Source organism: Lissotriton vulgaris, chromosome 9 (genome assembly GCF_964263255.1).
Source record: "Lissotriton vulgaris chromosome 9, aLisVul1.2, whole genome shotgun sequence".
NCBI classification, from domain to species: Eukaryota; Metazoa; Chordata; class Amphibia; order Caudata; family Salamandridae; genus Lissotriton; species Lissotriton vulgaris.
In genome coordinates this window covers 634,253,613-634,276,988 of record NC_141697.1, presented here as the reverse complement: position 1 = coordinate 634,276,988, position 23,376 = coordinate 634,253,613, and the positions used below count along the sequence as shown (strand labels likewise).

The 23,376-nt window shown below is 45.7% G+C and overlaps 1 protein-coding gene across 1 annotated transcript in view; it reads left to right on the top strand.

Moving 5' to 3' along the window:
- The window catches only part of LOC147692003 (cytochrome P450 2F2-like), an 803,876-nt gene that overhangs the window by 249,203 nt on the left and 531,297 nt on the right, over positions 1-23,376 (top strand). Inside the window, exon 3 of the mRNA XM_086938296.1 lies at positions 8,973-9,135. Within this exon, the coding sequence (XP_086794422.1) occupies positions 8,973-9,135 (163 nt within the window). The remainder of the gene's footprint in view (positions 1-8,972; positions 9,136-23,376) is intronic.

Genomic DNA, 23,376 nt, shown 5'->3' with positions numbered 1-23,376 from the left:
GAACACATTTCTCCAATACTTTGGCTAATAGAGGAATATTGGACATAGGTCTGAAATTGTCAGGGGAGGCTGGGTCCAGTAAAGGTTTTTGCAAGATGGGGAGGACTTGACCGGCTTTCAAAGGGTCCAGGATCAAGCCCTGCTGGAGAGAGGCATTGATAATTGTAGTCCAGCTAGGAACGATGGATTGGGAGGCAGCGGCAAGGCAGTTGGAAGGTAGCGGTCATTGAAGTTGTTGTTTGGTTTTAAGGTAGAGAGTATTTTTGAGAAGGAGTCTTCAATATAGTGTTTGAAGTCAGTCCAGCGGGCTTGGTTTTTTGGAGAGGCCAGGATGGTAGGTGCGGAAGAGTGAGGCAGGACAGGAGGGGGTTGGGGGCAGGTGGTGGTACTGAGTTCAATTCCTAATGCCGTGATTTTATCAGCAAAGAAGGAGGAGAATTCATCTGACGATATTAGCGGTTTGGGGGATTCATTCGGTGTTTTAGACAGTTTATTAGATTGGAATTTGACCAGTTCAAAGAGTTTTGGGGTCTATTCTTGGAATTCCCCAATTCCAATCTGAAGTATTCTTTTTTTCAATTGATGATGTGCTTGTTGTAGGCATTTCTCGCCTTGCGGAGAAGTTTTAGATGCATTGCAGAGGGGTGTTGTCTCCAGTTTCCTTCAGAATGCCGTAGGGATCTCCTCTCCATGTTGAGGGAGCCAGTGAACCAAGGGTTTCTGTCTTTGATTTGTGCTCTTTTTAGTTTTAGAGCTGTGCTCATTGAGGCCGCTAACCTTGGTTTTATGCGAGGGGGGGTAGGTCAGATTTGCAGCGAGCCTCGACTTTCATAAAGTCTAGGGGCCCAATGTAGGTAAATCTCATTTACCAACTCTAGAATACCGAATTTTACCGATTCGGTATTCTAGATTCGGTAAATGAGATGTAGGAAATAATTCAGTGTTTTTTACCGAATCGGTATGATTTGGTAATTATCGAATCGGTATTTACCGATTCGGTAATTGTCATTGATTCCTATGGGCCTTGAGGCCCATAGGAATCAATGTCCATTACCGAATTGGTAAACACTGATTCAGTAAAATTACCGAATTGTCAAGGGGGACAGGGTGTCACTTTGACACCCTGTTGCACCCCTGGTTCTGGCTTGTGTGCCATGTGACACACATACATGCCCTTAGGTCATATATGTGTGCCACATGGCACAGGTGTACATGTACAGATGTGCATGTACACTGGAATTCGTTATTTACCACAAAATATTATTTCGTGATAAATAACGAATTCTTAAGGGCCTGTGGCACTGTTTTCAGTGCCACCTACATCTAGATTTACCGATTCGGTAAATTTACCGATTTGGTATTTTACCGAATCGGTAAATTTACAGATTCTGTCAAATTTAAGGCCCCTACATATCAAAAACCAAATACCGGTCGGTAACGGCGTCCAGCGTTTGGGAATCACCGGTTGAGGCGACTTTGTCTTGCGGGTCCCGGGTAAAATGAAAAATATAGAGTGATGGTCCGACCAGTCACAAGGGTCAATGGAGATAAGCTTGACTGCGGAATCCTTAGAAATGATCCAGTCAAGGATGGCTCCTTTTGAGTGGGTTGGCATAGAGCAGGCTTAAGTCAGGGCTTGGTCGGTTAGCAGGTCTTTGTGATGGCGTTGATGTAGGGATCTTTACCATCATCATTCCAGTGCTGGTTGAAATCTGGAAAACCTTTGTGGCATTGGAGGAAATCTTTGTTGTCATGATTTCCAAGAGGTGATCAGTGAAAGTGTCGTTTGAACCTGGCGCGTGGTAAAAGATGAGCAACTTTGTATTTTTCAGTAAAACCTTTTGTTAATGTTTGTCATTTTCAGGAAAGCATTACCGATTTATTGTAAGGTGTACATGAGCCATTCTTCTACTTTTAAGATTCTGCAGTATTAGATCAACTAACGGAAGTTCCCACATTCTCGACCATCTGTTCAAAAACACTAGCTCCAAGTACTTAAAACAAAGGATAGTCTCTCTGTGTCACTCCTTAGTACACCTGGAAGACTTAGGGGGGCTCCTTTAATATTAATATCTGAAATGTCGTGGTCTTGGTAGCTACCCCCACACCATTTAAAACAAACCTAGTAGTACCACGGCCCACCATTGGGCTCCACTAGGCCCATATGCATATTTTTCAGGGCCCTTTGCTGGAGCTTAAGGGGTACTTCCTTGCCCCTGCTGATTCACCTGTGGAGTGATTTTTGATAAAGCAGTGGACTTTCTTTTCTCTTGGTGCAGCAGAGGCCTCTGACTTTTTATTGGATGCCCAGTCAATCTTTTGGGCACAAAATTGATTCCCTGTTGGGGAGGTGATCAGCGCATGTCGGCCTGGAGAGTTCTGGGGCTCCGAGGGCCAGTTGAAACAAGCCATGGGGGCTCTGGCACCCTCCTCGGAATTTTGGAACAAGGAGTGTGGTGGTGCCCTATTTATTTTCAACTTGCATAGGTCTTCAGGCACTGGGGTTCCCTGGAGACTTGAAACAACATAGGAGGGAAGCACACACATCCATTCCCTGCAGCATCTTCTGCTGACCCTTTGGGGGACTTGACCTCCGCGGTAGAAATGTAGAAATTGCAGCAGGGTGCTATGTGCTCCATTTTCTAACCAGTCCATTTATTTTGCCTAGTTGAGTCAGTTTGCATAATATTGGTGTTGGTTTACTCCTGGCAACAATCTCAAGCCATCAGAAGTATTTATTTCAGCCATCCTGTCCTCTATATTTCTACATGAAGCTTGAGTTCACAGCGAAACGGTAAAGAATCTCCGCGAGCACACGCAGAGTTCGGCAAAAACGCGGAATTGCTTGTTCCGCCTGTTCGCGATGCTTTTTTTCCTGTTCGCTAATGCTGTATGCTTGCTCGGGGGGAAATATACTGCAAACACGCATTTTGAAAGCGCGAACAAGCAAAAAATGTTGCGAAGCCGTGGATCGCGGAATTTTTGGCAATTCCGTGTACTCCGCAGAATGCAAAATTACCCAAATTCCACAAATTCCGCAAGCGGAACAGAATTTACTGCCCAGGCCCAATTTAGTGAAGCACACAGGCTTTTCACTAATTGCTACAGATGCACAATATGTATACCCGCTTCCTTTATAAGACCTACACCAGGTCAACACTAATACTTGAAGGGTCCCTTCATTGACGGGATACCTTTGCACAGATAGCAGGCTGAGCTAGACTGTTGTCCCACATGCTCAGAACGCACTCATGTGCACACGTGTGTTAATGTTTTTACATGAAATTAATCCGCAGTGTATTTCCCCAATTCTGCAACAGTGGACATTCTCATAAAAGGCGGAGACTGGTGGTTAGCACTCTCAATCCATTGTAGCAGGGTTTACAGTGAGTGATGCTCTCTTAGTGAGACCCACTCACAGTGAAAGTCCAAAACTAGGTAATCCAAAAGCAAAAATCCCAGGAGGTTAAATGGGTAGAACCCCATTTTGCTACAAATAATATTTTAGGAGTTTAAGGCTTCATAACACGTTGAATTGTAATATGTCTACATATTAGTTTTGCTTGAATGGCAGTCTTCTTTAGGTCTGAGAGAAATTTAAATTGCGCTGCATGAAAATTCCTGAAATTATGCCATTATGCCATTTTACATAATTGCTTGATATTCGCAGTAAAAATTCACTGAGAATGTAACATTCACTATAAAAATTAACTGCAAACAAATAGGGCCATCAGAAAGAGAGTTGCTTTTGTTTATGGTACACTTGTTTTTATGCACTACTTATTAACAATAAATGTATCCGCATATCAAAAATTGACTCACTAACACATTTTGCGCTAATTATAGTGCTAAATGATGGATTTGCGTTTTGCATAATTACACATGATTTTGCAAAGTTTTCATGAATGTCGTATAGTTACAAAAAAGCAAATGTACCTTGTTGTAAACAAACGTTTAGTTAATCTGAAATTAATATTGTTCAAAATTCCACTCCCCTTTGTTCTTTTTCCTTTTGTCATTTACATAAATGTGACCATGATTTTCCACAAGCCCTGGCAGCTTCTCTTCCTGCCTCTTTTCCACTGGACCTTATTCAATTTTCACCAGTCTCTACCTGTTTTTTCTCTTGTTATGCCAGACCAGTTTCTACTTCTCCTTCCTTTCCTAGTTTCTTCTTAAATTATTATTTTCTGTGCTCTTTTTTTATCTCTTGTTCACTTCTTAGGTATTAAGTCAGTAATTATGTGGGGTTGATGTACTAATTCAAGGCAAAGGTGCTAACTTTCAACTATCTGGGACACAATGAACAATGCGGATATTGGTAATTAAATAGCAATAAAAATATATTAAATGAGAAAAAATATTGATTAACATTTCCCTTCTTTAGGCGTGCCTTCTAACTTTCCAATTGAAGAGCCATATTTAGAGTTTGGCAGCAGGAATGTAGCTTAAGGGGGGTGTATGGGGTGCAGAACCCCCTCGTAATCACTCAGTTGATCTTGCCTGGCACTGTTAGTTGGATTGGTTGGCTGCAGCACCTGGGCCATCAAGCCACTGTTGCTGTAGACAGGGTAAAGCTCGGTAAGCAAATATATCAACAGGTAGAGTTGAGCCAGAACCCAGTCAAGAGTAGGGCTTGGCTCCAAAAGCCTGTGCACAAGAAGAGACAGGAAACTATATTTGGCATGTAGATCTGGCAACAAACATCAAAGCATGACTGGCAGCGAGAGAAGGTTACTAAAAGGCCTGTTCTCGCTGCCTTCCTGATCTTGGTCTTCTGGTGTTAGGTATGGGCTTATGCTAGTCTCCTGGGTTTCTCTGCCCTACATTGCTCTGAGGAGGAACAGAACTAGAGTGACAACATAATCCAGACTACGCCTTTACTAGCTGACTTTACTTTTCCAAATAATTGAAACTCCTCTAATCCTGTGCATTACCACCCTCCAGTCTTGCCAACCCGCCCTATTCTTTTGTGCACGGATTACAAGTTGGTTAGTATTATCTTACCCCTGTCTAAACCCATTTACATAGGAATAGGAATTTCGAGTTGGATGGTATTTACCGCATTTTGTTGTTACCGGTAATTGCATAAAATATCTCAATGTTCAAGACATTTGAGCAGGTCAAGCATGCCACAATTTAATCAGGGAAAAGTGTATGGTATTTACCATACTATACAGATTTTGGTAAGCTTCGAAATTTGTTACTCCCCAAAACCTTGTGATATGCATTTTGGCCCTTGTGCCAGCTCCCTCTCACTTCCTCCCCTAGATCTCCCCTTCTGCTGCTAGTGTGCTGCTGATGCAGCCACTTTCTCCTCCACTCACTGCTACTCCCCCCTTCTGGTTGTCAGTTTGCTTTGATCAGTGCCAGTCTAGCCATTTTTATTTTCTGTTAGTTTATCTGTTCTCGCTTCGCTATATTTTTGTTCTATCTGACCAGATTAGGCATTTCCTTTTCTGTTCAGTTAGACCTTGTTCATATTTCACTGTTTTTGCTGGTGTTAACTTGGCCCGCTGCGCCGCTCATTTCTCCCTATTTCGCCACTGCCACCTCCTGCTTACCACTGCCCTAAATAGAGGCTGCAGCATGGCTACGGAGCGGGCATGCCAAATGCATGCCCGTCTGTGCCTGTCTGCACCTGGACCACACCCAGCGCCATGAACCCTGGCCCTCTTGCCAATCACTGATACTCCACCGCCGAGCTCTGGGCCCTGGACCCCAGGTGCCACAACCACAACTGCTGCACCGCAATGCCTGACGGCTACAAGATGATACACCAAAACCGCATCAACAGACATGGAGGAGGCATTGCCATCATCCACAAGGAAACTCTCTGATGCACCACCACTGAAGATGACACCACATCGATCAAGGAACCCGTCAACTTTCAACTCCAAACCAGCGCCTGGACAATCATCAGAAGAACCCTCGTTTACAGACACCCATGACCACTGCCCGGCTTCTGTGAATTTATTGCCCCTCTAGCTATTGACTACAAGCACTGCATCTTTCTCAGTGACCTCAACTTCCACCTGGATGACCCTAAAGACGCCAACTCCACCAAACTCCGGGAAAGCATGAGCAATATCGGCCTCACCCAACTAGTCACCAACCCCACACACATCACAGGACACACGCTGGACCCAATCTTCATATCCAGTGACAGAATCAAGTACAGTCATGCCACCAAACTCGTCTGGAATGGTCACGCCATTGTCCACTTCACCATCACAGACTCCCCAGGCACCACCACCAGGACCCTGAGCTCCTCCCACTGCAGCTGGAACAAAGTGACAGAGACCCAGTGGCTGGACGCCTTTAACATCACCCAGCCCTATGCTGTGACCCACTTGAAACAGGCGGTCCAAAACGTCTCCACCTGGATTACCAATAGCGCTGACAGGGTCACCCCCCATGAAGTCAGCCAGAACCAGCAGATCCACAATACAAGCCAGCTGGTATACACCAGACCTCAGGACTATCAAATGCAACTGAAAGTAACTAGAAATATGTTGGCACACCACCAGAAACCAAACAGACCACACCACCTTCAAGCAGGGCTGGCTTGAAGGCAGGCAAGGCCCGTGCCAGGCGTTATACTGGGGCGGTGACGTCAGGCAGGGGAGGGTCAGGGTGGGGCGTTGTAAAATGCGGGATGTGGGCCATTAGAGGTAAGTACAAAAAAAAAAAAAAAACGAATTTCGCTGCCCACGCTGCATCGCCAAATGTGATGCAGCTTGGGCAACGAAATTTGTTTTTTTTATTTTTGCCGGTACTTACCTCTAATGGTCCATATCCCCCAGTATAACGCCTGGCACGGGCCTTGCCTGCCTTCAAGTCAGCCCTAAATACATATAACACCAACGCATCAAGGACACAAAAAGAGGCGCCTTGCCAGACTACATCATAGCAAGCACCAACCACAGTAAGGAACTCTTCAACATTGTTAAAGAGTTCTACAGCCCATCAGCTACCGAGAACACGGTCCGCCCTTCCCAGGAACTCAGCAACACACTGTTGAACCTCTTCCACAACAAGATTGCTACCATCTATAACAACTTCGATCCCCAACCCACCAACTTCAATAGCCTCCTCTCACAAACAGCCCCAGCCACCCGCTCACCTCATGGATTCCACTCACCTTACAGAACCCCTCAGCCATCCCTGACCCCACCACTTTTTAAACCTCAGAAACAAAGAAATCGGTAAGAAACTCACCTCCATTCTCAATGCATCCATCACCACAGCTGCTTTTCCAGACAGATGGAAAAATGCAGAGCTCAGACCCCACCTAAAGAAACCCTCCACTGACCCCAGTGAACTTACACATTACTGTGGCCACCTCTCCGCGTTCATACCCTGCCAAAGTCCTCAAGAAGGCCATCAACCACCAGGTTGCCAAACACCTAGAGAGAAACTACCTGCTCGACAATTCCCAATCCTGCTTCCGCTACAAACAAAACAATTAGACTGCCCTTTTTGCCGCCACAGAAGACATCAGAACCATCCATAACAGGGCAATTATAGCAGCCTTAAACCTCCTTGTACTCTCAGGCCATTCAACACCATATCACACCACATCCTCACCAAAAGACTCCAACATATCAGCATCCAGGGTAACGCCCTCAAATGGATTGCATCCCTATTCACAGGACAAACCAAGAGAATCCACCTACCACACTTCACCTCGGAACCCAAGAGCATTGTTTGTGGCATACCTCAAGGATCCTCCCTCAGACACACTCTGTTCAACACCTACATGAGACCCCTAGTCGACATTATCAGAACCCATTGACTCAACATCATATCCTGTGCAGACGACACCCAACTCATCCTCTCGCCTCATGGAATACCCCATGACCACCAGAACAAACTTCTGCTATGCCTTGACAATTGTTGCCAACTGGATGACAACCAACTGCCTGAAACTCAACACAGACATGACAGTAGTACTGATTTTCTGGAAGAACACCTCCCTGTGGGATGACACCTGGTGGCCCCCCAACTTGGGCCCACACCAACTAACCACGTTTTCAACCTCAGCGTCATCCTGGACAGCGAGCCCACCAAGAAGCATCAGGTCATTGCAGTTTCCTCTGCATGCTCCAAAAAAACTTCAGATGGATCCCCGTTAACACCAGAAAAACCACCACTCAAGCAATCGCCACCAGCCAGCTGGACTTACAGGAACACCATCTACACAGGAGTAACTTCCCAATTCCTCAAGAGACTCCAGACTATTCGGAACGCAGTGGCCAGATTCATCTTCCTCATTCTCCGCAAACAGATCAGCAACATCCCCCACCTCAAGAACCTCCATTGGCTACCCGTCCAGAAGAGATGCCAGTTCAAGATGCTGACATATGTCCTAAAGACCCTCCATGACCAGGGACCAGCATACATCAACCACCCCCTCAACTTCCACAAACCCTCCAGACACCTGTGCTTTGTCTCCCTAGCCCACGCACACACCTGCCCCATTTGCTGAACCCACTGTGTAAGTTGTTCCTTCTCCTACCTCACTGCCAATGCCTGGAACAACCTACCCTCCACCAGCAAACATCTCCCTCTAGCGGCATTCACAAGGGGACTCAAGACCCAGCTTTTTAACTAAGATCAGTGAGACCTGAGTCCCCGTATACCCTCTGGTGTAATGAGCTGCACTCAATAATTACTGATTGATTAAATCTTTATTAGGTGTGACAGATAGAACCTTCACTCAGAATCCTCGCTTTAGTGGGTACACCTTATTGCTTGTCGGGACATCTCGACCACACACACCCTAAAATGATTGATTAGTCCATCACAAATGTGACATATATCCTCTGACCCACTTGTTACAAGGTCATAACCCATCTACCAAACTCTAAATCATACTGCAAGTTTTCAAATTCTGACAACAAAGACGACTTTCACTCAAAAATGACTGGAAAGCCAACGGATACTCCATATTAGTTTTCTTTTCACAGATGCACAAGAAGTATGGCTCATTGTACACTCTCTACCTTGGACCTCAGCGACACGTGGTGCTCTGTAGCTATGAAACAATAAAAGCTGCCCTGATCGACCATGGTGATGATTTTGCTGACCGAGGACATTATCCTCTCTTTTCCGATTTCACTAAAGGGAACGGTGAGTATAGGACTTCAGATAATTAATTGTGTTAACAAAAAAAGAGAAAATCTCCAAAAGATGTCTTTTGCTTCGTTTTCTAACTTTTGCACAAAATATTTCTCTAAGATATATTTGTATTGCTTGAAATGTGAAGTTGTGAGAATTTTGAGACACCATTTTGCCAGCTTTTGCTTTATAATTGGGTAAATGTGTACAACTTCATGACGTTTCATCCCTTTGAGAAAATTGTATGTTTTCAATCTCTCTGTTTATTTTCATGTCAGCAAGCAGTGACCTTGAATGTGCCCACTGCGTTCTGCAAACTTTTTCAAATAACATTTTCCATATAACATGTCCGAATGCTGGCAGGCTGGTCGCCAGGGACCTCATTACATACATGTTGCATTGTTCCGCTCTGCATTGTGGTGCACCTCTACTTAGGTGCAATTGGCACAGACAGAGGCAGCGAGTCCTATAAATGAAAGTTGTGTCCAGAGTGCATTCGCAAACGTGCCCCTCTACTCGGAACTACGCATTTGTGAACAGCAGGCAGGCTGTTTGCAGTCACAGGTCTTGCAACGATAGGCACGGCCACAGGGGACAAGGAACATACTAGGTGAAGGAGTATCCTGGAGGAATGTCTGTGGGGTACATGTGACCCAAGTGTTCCACTCCTTAGCGTGTTTTAAGGGCACACTTAAGTGTGCATCATTTGTTGCACCTTCAGGGTCCATTTTGTAATTCGGTCCAAATGTGCAACAGTTTTGGTACAATCAAATGTTGGAACAATATGCAAGCGACTAATTGTTGTTTCATAGAAAGTTTTGAACATTTCACTGGAGAAATTATTGAATTCAGCACTGTGAGGACAATGCCTTTCAAGAAAACATAATTGCACATCCCAAACTGTTGAAGCTAGTATAAAGGAGATTCTACTGGGGCATGTCAGAGTAGTGGTAAGAGAGGATTATAAAACTCACTCTAGATAATATACAACCTGGTACAAAGTTGGATGCAAAATCTCAGTCATGCAATTTGCACACATGTTCTTTTACATTAGTTTTTATTTTCTGCTTTTCATTCGCTACATTGAACAGAAAATGGGCCGTTGAAAGGCTGCAGCATGCCTGTCAGACAAGGCATGAGCATTGTACGGCCCGCTTTGGCAGAGGGCGCACATTGCATGGGAGGGCATGGCCGGGCTTAGGAGCATTACCTGTGATGGCAGCCCTGCTATACTCCCCGTCTCGTAAGGGTCATGCGGTGTCTGGGCCTGTTGCTTAACAGGCGCTGATGCAGGAGTTTAAGGAGGCAGCCCAAGTGTGGCCTGAGAGTGTGGTGATGCCTCTTGACCGCAGAAGGGAGGAGGTTCCCTATTTAGCAACAGGTGCGGCTCCTCCATTAGGGCAGAGGAACTTCGCCCCAGAGCTTTCTTGCAGTGCGAGAAAGCAGAAGGCAGGGAATGCCTGGGTGGGGGCAGGCAGGAGGGTATTCCTGGTTGAGAGTGGGTGGTTTGGGAAGGAGTGGCTTGCCCACTCTTTTGGGCCTTGACTTTTTGGTTGGCACTCTGGGGCCAACCAAACCAGTCATGCACACTCTATATTTTTTCCATGTAGGCTCATTGCAGCCTACATAGAGTAAATGGCCTCCCTACAGCTGCAAAGGGATACAGACAAGATTCTGCAAGTAATGCGCCCTGTTCCCTGGGAAAAAAAACTATTTTCCACAATCTACACAAAAACAATATATTTTCTGAGTAGTTATTTACATTTATTGTTCAAAAGCATCTTCATGAATTTTTTATCCGTTTCACAATTGTATCATCAAATTTGAAATGTAAAATCCCATGGTGCATTGTATCATGCACATGTCATAATGTTAAACGTTTTATCTGTCTATTAACAGTTCAAAACATATAGCATTAGTTATTCAATAAGCCTATTTACAATAAATCCTAAATGCCAATGAAATGCTCTTCATATGAATGTTGGTGTGTCATTCTTGGAGTCCAATGCCCAATGCATTTCGGGAAAGAAATTTCCCTTCATCAGGGGCGATATCCTATAAACATCAATGCATCTAATTACAATCAGTAGTACAGTTGACATCCGTTCAATATGCGACACTACGGAGGGTGCATGCTGAAAACAATGAAGAGTCCTTATATCCCGTTAAAATGCGAAAAAAAGGGAAAGAATGAATATACAATGTCACCATCATAGAGGGTGTGCATATCTTGCTTAAAAACGTAAAGCAAAAAGAAAGGAATGTGAGAGGAAAAAATGTTATAGAAAAAATGTGATCGTAAATAGAAATTCTCGTGAGGGCCAGTGAATGCACATCTCAGCTGTGATCATGCATCCGGACCATGTTGCCTTGTGTTATCAGTTTGTATAAAAGATGCACCATCAGGTACCTGGATCTAAAGATGGTCTGGATTTAACTGTTGCTTTGGTGTAAAATCACGTGTGTTCCTGAAATAAAGTACACAAGTGTGTATGAACTGGCTGTTAATATGTATCAATGACTTTCCTCGCAAAAACTCTTCCTGATCTATATCCCTTGCTGCGATGCAACAATCATTCATATACAAATAGTGGTAAACCCTGTATGAATTAATAATCTCAAAACTGTCTCGTGTGGCGGTATAAATTACATTCATATGTCAGATAAACTCAGAGTATCTATCTCTCAAGATAATGGAAAGGGGCGACCACTCGGTCCCCCCGAACGTATGGTGGAGTACCCCGATCCCCCCGGGAAGCCATCTTGGGCGGGAGGCGAGTCTCGTCTGGTATGCCCGAAGCGGCGTAGCCGGGGCGCGCTTTTTCCCGCCCTGGAGTGGGTTGTCCTAGACACTGAAGCCGCCAGCCACGCCCCCGGAGGCGGGCGGAGGCGGGTTTACGCCCGCCCGAAGAAGGATAAAAGGAGCAACAAGCCAAAGAAGCATCCTCTTGTTCCTGTGCTCTGAAGCTGCACCTCCCCGCTGCACGTGAGCTCGAGACGGAACGAAGAGCCAATTTTGAGCGTTGTAATTTTGTCCTTGTTCTTTCAGATATCTTCGTTGGAGAATGCCGAGCAAGAAGGTCGGAAAGCGGGTCGGTACCGATCAGATGCTCCGCATGCTCGTAAAGGATATGGCCGAGATGAAGAAGCAGATGGCGGCAATGAACGGGGCAGGAGGCCCGAAGCGCATCATCGGGCCAGCATTGCCGGGTGTAGTCCCCAGCGGTAGAGGCAAGAGGTCCAAGAGGGGGGCATCTGGGGGAGAGGCCCTGGTTCCCGATACACCGATTGAGGAGCCAATCTCGGTTCCGAAGGAGGGGCAACCGATCCCCGTCGTAGTCACCCCTGTGAACGGGGGGGATATGCCTCCCGAGTTGGCTGCACAACTGGCAGCGTGGTTGGGGAAAGATAGTGAGGGCACCACGGCAGATGACGCCAGGGCAGTAATGAGGCAACTGCGAGAATCTAGAGAGGCTGCAAAGGCATCATCTTCTGTTCCCCCACAGGCTCCGGTGGGTGAAACCGCAGCGGGCACGAGTTCGGCAGTGACTACAGCTTCTAATTTAGGTAAGCGGCTACTGCCGATTGCGGGGGAGGGGTCTGTACCCTCACGGAGGGAGAAAGTGGCCCAGCATATTCCAATTGAAGTCAAGGAAAAGATTTGGGCTGATAAGTATGTAAACATGTTTTCTTTGCTTACCGATCACTACGAGATCGAGCATGTGAAGGGTCAAAAAGAGTTTCTGCATCCGAGTGTTTGGCGTGCAAAGATGGCCGCCTTTAAGGTCGATGAGAACATAGGTACCTGGGGCAGAGCGTTTGGCATATTCACTTCAATTATGGGTGAACGAAGGCCTGAGTTGTTGGCTGAGTTGCCCATATATCAGACACGTATCATGGAGTATTCTCAATCATATGAGGGCAATCAGTGGTTTTGCTATGATAATGTTTTTCGGAAGGCCAAGGAGCACGACCCAGCTTTGACCTGGGATTGTTACGACTCCATTTCTTGGCAAAAGATGGAGAATTCAGGCATGTTAAAGACACCATTGTCGGGGGGTAGCGGGGGTGAGTTTTCCCGCCATTCGTCTGGGACGCCCTTTCGGACGGGGGCAGGTAACGAGCATCACTCGAAGCCGAGTGGCAACGCAGGTAAAAAGGGGATCTGTTGGAATTTTAATAGGGGAAAATGTACAAGGCCCCAGGGGTCATGCAAGTTTAGGCACGATTGTGGGGGGTGTGGACAGTCCTCGCATCCTGAGACCATGTGCAGAGCCAAAACGGGTGATAACGGTGGTAGGGGAAGCGCCAAACAGGTCTGAAATAGTCCGAGGGGCGCCTTTACCTACCCCGGTTGATACCATGGCAATGACTCCTTGGCTCAATGAATACCCGGATCATGTCTCCGCTGGGGTGTTGCGAGACGGGTTTTCGTATGGTTTCCGCATTCCAGTGGGGAATTTTCAGGGTAAGGCACGTTGTAAGAACCAACTGTCGGTCCTCCAAATACGGCGGTGGTACAGGTAAAGATTGGGAAAGAGGTGACTCGAGGGCGGGTTGCCGGACCATTCGATATACCACCAGTTGCTAACTTTGTTTGTTCCCCCTTAGGAGTGGTCCCAAAGAAGGACCCGGGTGAGTTTAGACTAATACATAATTTGTCAGCCCCACGAGGTCTTTCCGTGGATGATGCGATAGACCCGGAAGTGTGTTCGGTGCGGTACGCATCTTTCGATGAGGCCGTCGCCATGTTGAATCGCCTGGGGCCCGGAACGCTGATGGCAAAATCAGACATCGAGTCAGCGTTCCGGTTGCTCCCGGTACACCCAGACGATCAGCGTCTCCTTGGTTTTATGTTTCAGGGTCGCTATTACATGGATAAATGTATGCCAATGGGATGCTCCATATCTTGTGCGTATTTTGAAAAATTCAGTTGTTTTCTGCAATGGGTATTCACGAGAAAGACGGGTTTTCAGCATGTTATGCATTATCTTGATGATTTTCTGTTCCTGGGGGCAGCCGGGGATCCAGAATGTGCACAGGCTTTAAAAGAATTTTGTGGCCTGATGAGTCATTTTGGTGTGCCATTGGCACCAGGTAAGACTGTGGGGCCATCAACTTCGCTCGAGTTTCTTGGAATAGAGCTCGATTCAGAAGAAGGCTGCTTTCGGCTACCCAAGGAAAAGGTGGGGAAATTCAGGGCCTCCCTTGAAACATGTATTCGGGAAACTAAGGTGAACTTGCATCAATTGCAGCAAACTGTGGGGCAGTTGAATTTTGCCCTTAGAGTAATGCCAATGGCCCGCCCCTTTTCCCGCTCGATTGCACAAGCCATGGTCGGTCTTAAAGAGGGACACCACCGCACGAGGCTCTCGGCAGAGATTCGCCAGGACATGCGCATTTGGTTGGCATTCCTGGCGGATTTCAATGGTCGAATTGTCTGGAACAAGCCGGCGGTGTCCTCCGAGGAGCTGGGGCTGTGGACAGATTCGGCGGGGAGTATAGGTTTTGGCGCCATATTCGGTAATCAATGGTCGGCCCAAAAATGTCCGTCATGGTGGCACGAGTGCGGGCTGACGAGTAACATTGCTTTTCTCGAACTTTTCCCTATTTTGGTGGCCCTGAAAACATGGCCTGAGGGGTTCCGGGATCACTCTGTGGTGTTCTGGTCTGATAACATGACCGTGGTTGAGTGTATCAATAGTCAGGCAGCACGATGCAAATGGATTCTGAGATTGCTCAAAGAAATTGTGTTATTGTGTATGCAATTGAATGTGCTCTTTAGGGCAAGACATGTGCCGGGGGTACTGAACCAAGCGGCTGATGCGCTTTCTCGTTTCCGTATGCAGGCCTTCTGGGGTTTTCTGCCCACAGCGGACCCGGTGGCGGCACCCTTTCCCGAAGCTCTCTGGTCTCTCGGTGCCCCGAACTACAAAACCTTGTGGGAGAGAGTTTAGCACCCAGGACAAGGAAGGCATATGAAGGGGCGTTCCGTTCCTATTGGTCCTTTTTGGGTGCTGCTAGGGGGGAGCTTTGGGGCCAGGAAGAGTTTGTCGTAAAATTTTTGCTGTCTTTACATCAGGCAGGCAAATCAGTAGCTACGGCCCAGAGGCATCGGGCCGCCATTTCCTTTATGGCAAGGGCTCATGGGATCCAGGACCCGACAGCGTCTTTCGTTGTGCAGAAAGCGCTACGTGGGTGGCAACGCCTTGAGGGTCGCAGAGTAGATGAGAGGCACCCGATAGGTCTGGATAGGTTGGCCCTGTTATTATCTGTACTCCCTGCGACATGTTCATCCCAGTATGAAACAGTGTTATTCCGGGCCGCTTTTGCGTTAGCATTCCATGGGGCGATGCGGGTAAGCGAACTGGTGGCGAAGAACAAGCGGGATACGGTGGGAGGACTGTGCCGAGAGCACATTCAGGTTAAGGGGGAGATGATGATTGTTTCGTTTGTCAGGTCCAAGGCCGATCAGGGTGCGATTGGGGATTGCGTAGTCATACATCGGATTCCCGGATCTCCCATGTGCCCTGTTGTTTGCGTAGAGGAATATTTCGCGCAGAGGGCGGCATCATGGGGGGGGACCTTGTTGAGACACGCTGATGCCACCCCACTGACGAGGTTTCAGTTCCAGCGGGTGCTTACAATGGCAATTTCGGCCGCAGGCTTGAACCCCGGCGAGTTTGGGACCCATTCCTTTCGGATAGGGGCTGCTACTGAGGCTACAGCCAGGGGTCTGAGTGTGGAAAAAGTGAAACGATTGGGGCGTTGGTCCTCGAATTGTTACAAAAGGTATGTGCGGTTGCACATGTTGTGAAGCTGCTACCAAGTACTCACGCTTCTTGTTTTTGTTTGGTTTACAGTTTCGCAAGCTTACGAGGCGGGGCGGACTGTGCAGTCGACCCGACACCTGGGAACCAGCGGTCAGAGATCACCGGCTGCGGAAAAAGTGGTGTGGGTCGTGGGCCACTCATACGTGAGGCGTGCCGCGGACGTATTCAAAGCAGGTGACATGATTCACATAGCTGGGGAATACGGGTACAGGGTCACCTTCTACGGAAGGGGCGGGCTCTGTATTGACCAGTTTCAATCCTTTTTCGAGGGTTTGTTAGGGCGGACAAGGTCACCGCCATCTATAATCATAGTGCATCTTGGGGGCAATGATTTAGTGACCACTGGTAGACGACTTCTTCTCGAGGCGATACTATCCACAGTAAGTTGGTTAGCGAGAAGGGTTCCAGGGTGCACAATTGCATGGTCCCATATGATTCCACGTAAGGTGTGGCGGGGGGCGAATTCGGTGTCTGCTATAAATCATTCGGTGAAGAAAGTGAATAACAAATTGGGTAGACTGTTCCGTTCAAGTGCATTGCATTCTATTCCTCATGGTTGTATCAAGGGAGACAGTATGTATCTAGAGGATGGGGTCCATTTGTCCCGGGTGGGGAATGCGTTACTCATAGGAGACCTCGTAGCCTGGCTAAAGTGTTTACAGCATGACCTTTAGGTAGGAGTTTTGTGGGGGGTCCGGATAGCCGGTCAACTATCCGGCCTGTGGCGGTAAGGTCATGATCGGTGAGCAGTAATTGGAAGATCCCTATGGGGGGGGCGTCACCCATTACGGATGGGAGCGCCCGGGGGGAGGTGGCCATTGGCCCCTCAACGGGGAGGCGGTCCCTTCTAAGGATGGGACGCCGAAAGGAAAGGGAAGGCGGTCAAGGCCCCTCCCTGGATAGGAGGGGCTACGGGCCCCTCCTGGGAATTTCCCGGTGCCAGGACATCTACGATGGCAGATGTGGTAAGTTGTGTGGGGTGGGGAGGGGGGTCTACGCTACCTTCTAGACACCTCACACGAGTCCTCGGACGACCATAAAATGGCGTCGAGTTAATTGGGGCCCCCGTCAAGACAAGGGAAATTGGTATGTGCACATGAGGTACAGCCCTCTGTGCGTTCGCCCCTCGCAAGTGAGGGGGTATTTCTGGTTTAGGGATCTGACACCAGTTACGACCTTGCCGTTGGCCCTTAACGTTAGGATGTACAATTTCAAGTTAAAAATGTATTGGTAGGATGTTAGTTTCGGCTAGGAGAACCTTTGTATTAGAAATATGTTAAGGTTAGCCAAAACATCGTAATGTGTAAATGAAATTGTACATGATATGAAACCGGTATTTTAATGTTTTTAATTTTGTTTCATATTTTAATAAATACGGCCGTGAGGGTAACTCCCTCCCGCCTTCCAAAAGTTCAGAACTGTTTCCGGTTTCCCATCCTTGGGGATTGTGTTGAGAGGGGGTGGCGGGTATCTCAGCCATATGGAAAGGGGCGACCACTCGGTCCCCCCGAACGTATGGTGGAGTACCCCGATCCCCCCGGGAAGCCATCTTGGGCGGGAGGCGAGTCTCGGCTGGTATGCCCAAAGCGGCGTAGCCGGGCGCGCTTTTTCCTGCCCTGGAGTGGGTTGTCCTAGACACTGAAGCCGCCAGCCACGCCCCCGGAGGCGGGCGGAGGCGGGTTTACGCCCGCCCGAAGAAGGATAAAAGGAGCAACAAGCCAAAGAAGCATCCTCTTGTTCCCGTGCTCTGAAGCTGCACCTCCCCGCTGCACGTGAGCTCGAGACGGAACGAAGAGCCAATTTTGACCCACCCACCAGCCCCTGGAGACAGCAAGCGGTTTTGAAATAAAGTTTTGATGTGCTAACTCTATTTTCTTACAGGTTGTTGTGATTAAAGTAGTGATTCAGTATGCAATAAAGTGGATAATTCCTTACAGTATATTTTATCGAATAAAGTATTTGCACCAGTGTTGATCAGTGATGTTTCAATAGTCATACTTTGAGCATCTGTTGTCTTTTAGTTTTAGTATTTCTAGTTTAATGTCGTATTTATTTCAGTCGGGCGGTAAGGTCATGATCGGTGAGCAGTAATTGGAAGATCCCTATGGGGGGGGCGTCACCCATTACGGATGGGAGCGCCCGGGGGGAGGTGGCCATTGGCCCCTCAACGGGGAGGCGGTCCCTTCTAAGGATGGGACGCCAAAAGGAAAGGGAAGGCGGTCAAGGCCCCTCCCTGGATAGGAGGGGCTACGGGTCCCTCCTGGGAATTTCCCGGGGCCAGGACATCTGCGACGGCAGATGTGGTAAGTTGTGTGGGGTGGGGAGGGGGGTCTACGCTACCTTCTAGACACCTCACACGAGTCCTCGGACGACCATAAAATGGCGTCGAGTTAATTGGGGCCCCCGTCAAGACAAGGGAAATTGGTATGTGCACATGAGGTACAGCCCTCTGTGCGGTCGCCCCTCGCAAGTGAGGGGGTATTTCTGGTTTAGGGATCTGACACCGGTTACGACCTTGCCGTTGGCCCTTAACGTTAGGATGTACAATTTCAAGTTAAAAATTTATTGGTAGGATGTTAGTTTCGGCTAGGAGAACCTTTGTATTAGAAATATGTTAAGGTTAGCCAAAACATCGTAATGTGTAAATGAAATTGTACATGATATGAAACCGTTATTTTAATGTTTTTAATTTTGTTTCATATTTTAATAAATACGGCCGGGAGGGTAACACCCTCCCGCCTTCCAAAAGTTCAGAACTGTTACCGGTTTCCCATCCTTGGGGATTGTGTTGAGAGGGGGTGGCGGGTATCTCAGCCATAATATGTGTTGCACTTGAGGGTTACTAGAAAAAAATTATCATCTCTTAGACACCTCTCTTTCAAAGGTAGTGGAGCTGTCTATCAGATGGTCTATGCATAATCCATGCTTGGGTTACGATAATAATTATATATTTAGTGCACGAATGCAAGTAAAGGTACCTGTGGTCAGCTTGTTCATATCACATACGTAAAGGCAGCATGAACTGATGTTATAACGGCGCTTATCCATCTGCTCCTGCATAAAAACATCACTACCGTAACTATTTTTGTCACGTCATAACAAAAGTCTCAAGAGTTCTTAAAACTATTCTGTGAATCATGCTGCGATGACACATACCTTGAGTAAAGCACTTCAAAAATCCAGGGTGTAATCCAAAACCTCTGTGGCATTCACTAACTATTCTCTTTCTGAACTGGCGTGGAAGGATACCATACAGGTATAAAAGAGTCCCGGGAGCGGGAGAAAAAAGATTCCTCCTAAGAATTGTGGGAGATGTAGTTTCACTGTGTGAGAACTATACATATCGAAATAAATTCTGAGTGTCATAACTAATGACACCTAACCCTGAATGAGATAAAGGAAAAAGCTACTGAAGATGAGTGACAAAATCAGTCATCACGCAGTATCTTAGCGTCGTATGTTCAAGAGCCACAACTATGTTACGTTATCTATTTACTAAACTACGGGTGCTGCCCTCCCTGTCTGTAAGGAAAAATCTAAATAATAATGGTGATAATGTGGTCTAAAAACCGTGTACCAAATGGTGAAAACGTAATGCATTAGTATGAGTCCAAGTCTGGAGTACCAGTGTGATAGTATGCATGCTTGCATCAAGTATTGTGAGTCCTCAATATAGGAAACAAAGATAGGTTAACGAAAGAAAAGGATAAAAATAAGAAAGGTAGAACGTGAAAAGTAGCGTATACAATGTAGCCGAACAAATATTTTCATGCATAAAAATTAGTGCTATAATGGCCTAGTACAAATACAGGTCCTAATACATGTGTCATAAATACCAACAAAAATTATACATGAAAAAATCATACTGTTCTCCTTTCATTAACGCAAGAGTTCTTTGTTATACCTAAAATGCTGGTATGACTCTGTTTCGTGTAATCATATGCTAATGGATTATGACCATTCCAGGCTTAGATAGAACCTAATCGTGGGTTCTTAAATACTCATGACATGCAACCCTAAATCCTGATGCTTGTGTATGAACCTAGTGAATACTTGGTTGTACTTGCTCTATTGCTGTATGATGTGTACATGCTGAAGTAACCTACAGGTAGTACTTGTCAAAATCGGATCATATGTCCAGTACTTTTTTTAATCATTCAGTGTGTATCTCTAAATGATTGTGTTGTGCCTACCGGTTACTATGTTGATACATCAATCAATAGTATTCTTAATCAAAGTTACTGGAAACAACTAAGATCTAACCTGTCATTCAATCCTACTGGCATTAGTGTTTTCAGGTGGTCTATCCAATATACTTCCCTTTGAAGTAATCTCTTGGAATTATCCTGTCCCTCAATTTTAGACACAATTTCCACTATTTGCACACGTAACTGTGCTATATTTTGTTGCGCTTCCAACCAGTGGTTTGCAACTGGAGCTGATCTGTTGTGGGTACGTATTGTGCTTTTGTGTTCTGTTAGTCTTGTTTTTAATTTCCTCTCTGTTTTACCTACGTACGCTCTGCCACATGGACATTTGAGACAGTACACTAAATGCATTGAATCACAATTTGCTGAATGTGTAAGTGGAATCTTCTTCCCCGTAATTGGATGAGATAATGTATTGCCCAATGTGATATTATTACATTGTGTGCAGTTATGACATCTAGTGGTTCCTTTGTAAATTTCTTGTTGTCGGAGTTTGGGTGGTGTTCTGATCATGTCCATAAGGTTCTTTCCACGTGTGTACGCAAATATAGGTTGCTCTTCATAGATACCATTAAATTCTTTCTCGCTGCTTAAGAGCTCCCACCTTTTCTTGATGCTATTCTTGATTTGATTGGAAGATGTGGAAAATTTGGAAACAAACGTAAACACTGTAGTGGATTTTTTAGTGTTAGTGGCCAGAAGTGTGCTTCGGTCTTTGATTGTTAATCTATCCATGCTTTCTTGCAAAATCTCTGGGGGGTACCCCCTATCCTTAAATTTCTGGGATGGAAACTGTAGTACATAAGTGTGCTGTTCCTGTCTGTCGGTTTTGTATATATGTCTGTGGTTAGTTTGTTGAGTATGGTGCTCTTTGTGATTTAGAACATCCAAAGAATTGACTTCTGATGCTCTAATGGAGCTAGTAAATTGTATTCTCGGATTTCTGGTGTTTAACTGGTTAATCAAATTTTCCAATGAGCTTTGTTCTTTGGACCAGATAACAAAAATATCATCAATGTATCGACAATATTGTATCAACCCGTCCGTCTAAGTGTTCTGTGACAATATATGTTCTTGCTCAAATTTCGCCATAAAGATATTAGTGTACCTGGGCTCCCCTGAAAAACATTAGTGCATCAGAAGTCAATTTTTTGGATGTTCTAATCACAAAGAGCACCATACTCAACAAACTGACCACAGACATATATACAAAACCAATAAACAACACAAGAAAACTGGTGGTCTAGAAAAAAAAGAAAGAAAAGTAGTCACAGAACAAGGGTACGAGCAGGATCCACGACAGATCATTTGCCTGTATAACAGCTAGTGGTAGTAAAAAGATAATGACACAAGTGCGACTTCATTACAGAAGAAACCCTGAGGAGGGGAAAAAAGGGTTGGTTCGGATTTTCATCAACTGCCCTTTGTGGCCAGTATCATCATTTGGAAATCCAAAGGTACCCCTGTCACCTCAGCTCTTCTGGCAACAAACCAAACGCTGGTAGACTAGGTGTGTTGTGACAAAGATGGAAAATGACAGGCTGAGTATCTCAAAAAGTATACTGACCAGGCAAGACAAAAGATGCAGTGCAAGGACAAAAGTGAAGGTGTAAGTGAGTTAAAAAAGATACAACAGTGGTCCAAGACACATTTATTAATGACCACTGGTGGACTTGTTAAAAAACACAGTATCGGTTTTGAATTAATCTACCGAAAGGGATGGTCTACTAGTTTGAGCCGTAGTGGGTTCAAGGACCCCGGCTTTCTTCAGGACCTAGTTGTTACAGCTACTGCATTAAGTGCAATTTTGAAAAACAGTGAAAACAAAAAAGCATAAAACTATCACAGTGTTATTACATGTGACCAATCACAGTACCTCTATGCAGGATGGATGATTATTCATACCTATCCTGTGTGAGGTAACAAGCCTCACCTCACCTGGCTCTGACTCAGGTCAAAGGAGGCACCGCCCTCTCCTTCGATACATCCCGGGGTATCGACGGAGAGGGTTAGGTTTCATTAGTTATGACACTCAGAATTTTTTTTCGATATGTATAGTTCTCACACAGTGAAACTACATCTCCCACAATTCTTAGGAGGAATCTTTTTTCTCCCGCTCGCGGGACTCTTTTATACCTGTATGGTATCCTTCCGCGCCAGTTCAGAAAGAGAATAGTTAGTGAATGCCACAGAGGTTTTGGATTACACCCTGGATTTGATTTTTGAAGTGCTTTACTCAAGGTACGTGTCATCGCAGCATGATTCACAGAATAGTTTTAAGAACTCTTGAGACTTTTGTTATGACGTGACAAAAATAGTTACGGTAGTGATGTTTTTATGCAGGAGCAGACGGATAAGCGCTGTTATAACATCAGTTCAAGCTGCCTTTACGTATGTGATATGAACAAGCTGACCACAGGTACCTTTACTTGCATTCGTGCACTAAATATATAATTATTATCGTAACCCAAGCATGGATTATGCATAGACCATCTGATAGACAGCTCCACTACCTTTGAAAGAGAGGTGTCTAAGAGATGATAATTTTTTTCTAGTAACCCTCAAGTGCAACACATATTTATCTTGGGAGATAGATACTCTGAGTTTATCTGACATATGAATGTAATTTATACCGCCACACAAGACAGTTTTGAGATTATCAATTCATACGGGGTTTACCACTATGTGTATATGAATGATTGTTGCACCACAGCAAGGGATATAGATCAGGAAGAGTTATTGCAAGGAAAGTCATTGATACATATTAACAGCCAGTTCATACACACTTGTGTACTTTATTTCAGGAACACACGTGATTTTACACCAAAGCAACAGTTAAATCCAGACCATCTTTAGATCCAGGTACCTGATGGCGCATCTTTTATACAAACTGATAACAAAAGGGAATATGGTCCGGTTGCATGATCACAGCTGAGATGTGCATTCATTGACCCTCACGAGAATTACTATTTACGATCACATTTTTTAAATAACATTTTTTCCTCTCACATTCCTTTCTTTTTGCTTTACGTTTTTAAGCAAGATATGCACACCCTCTATGATGGTGACATTGTATATTCATTCTTTCCCTTTTTTTCGCATTTCCCCGGGATATAAGGACTCTTCATTGTTTTCAGCATGCACCCTCCGTAGTGTCGCATATTGAACGGATGTCAACTGTACTACTGATTGTAATTAGATGCATTGATGTT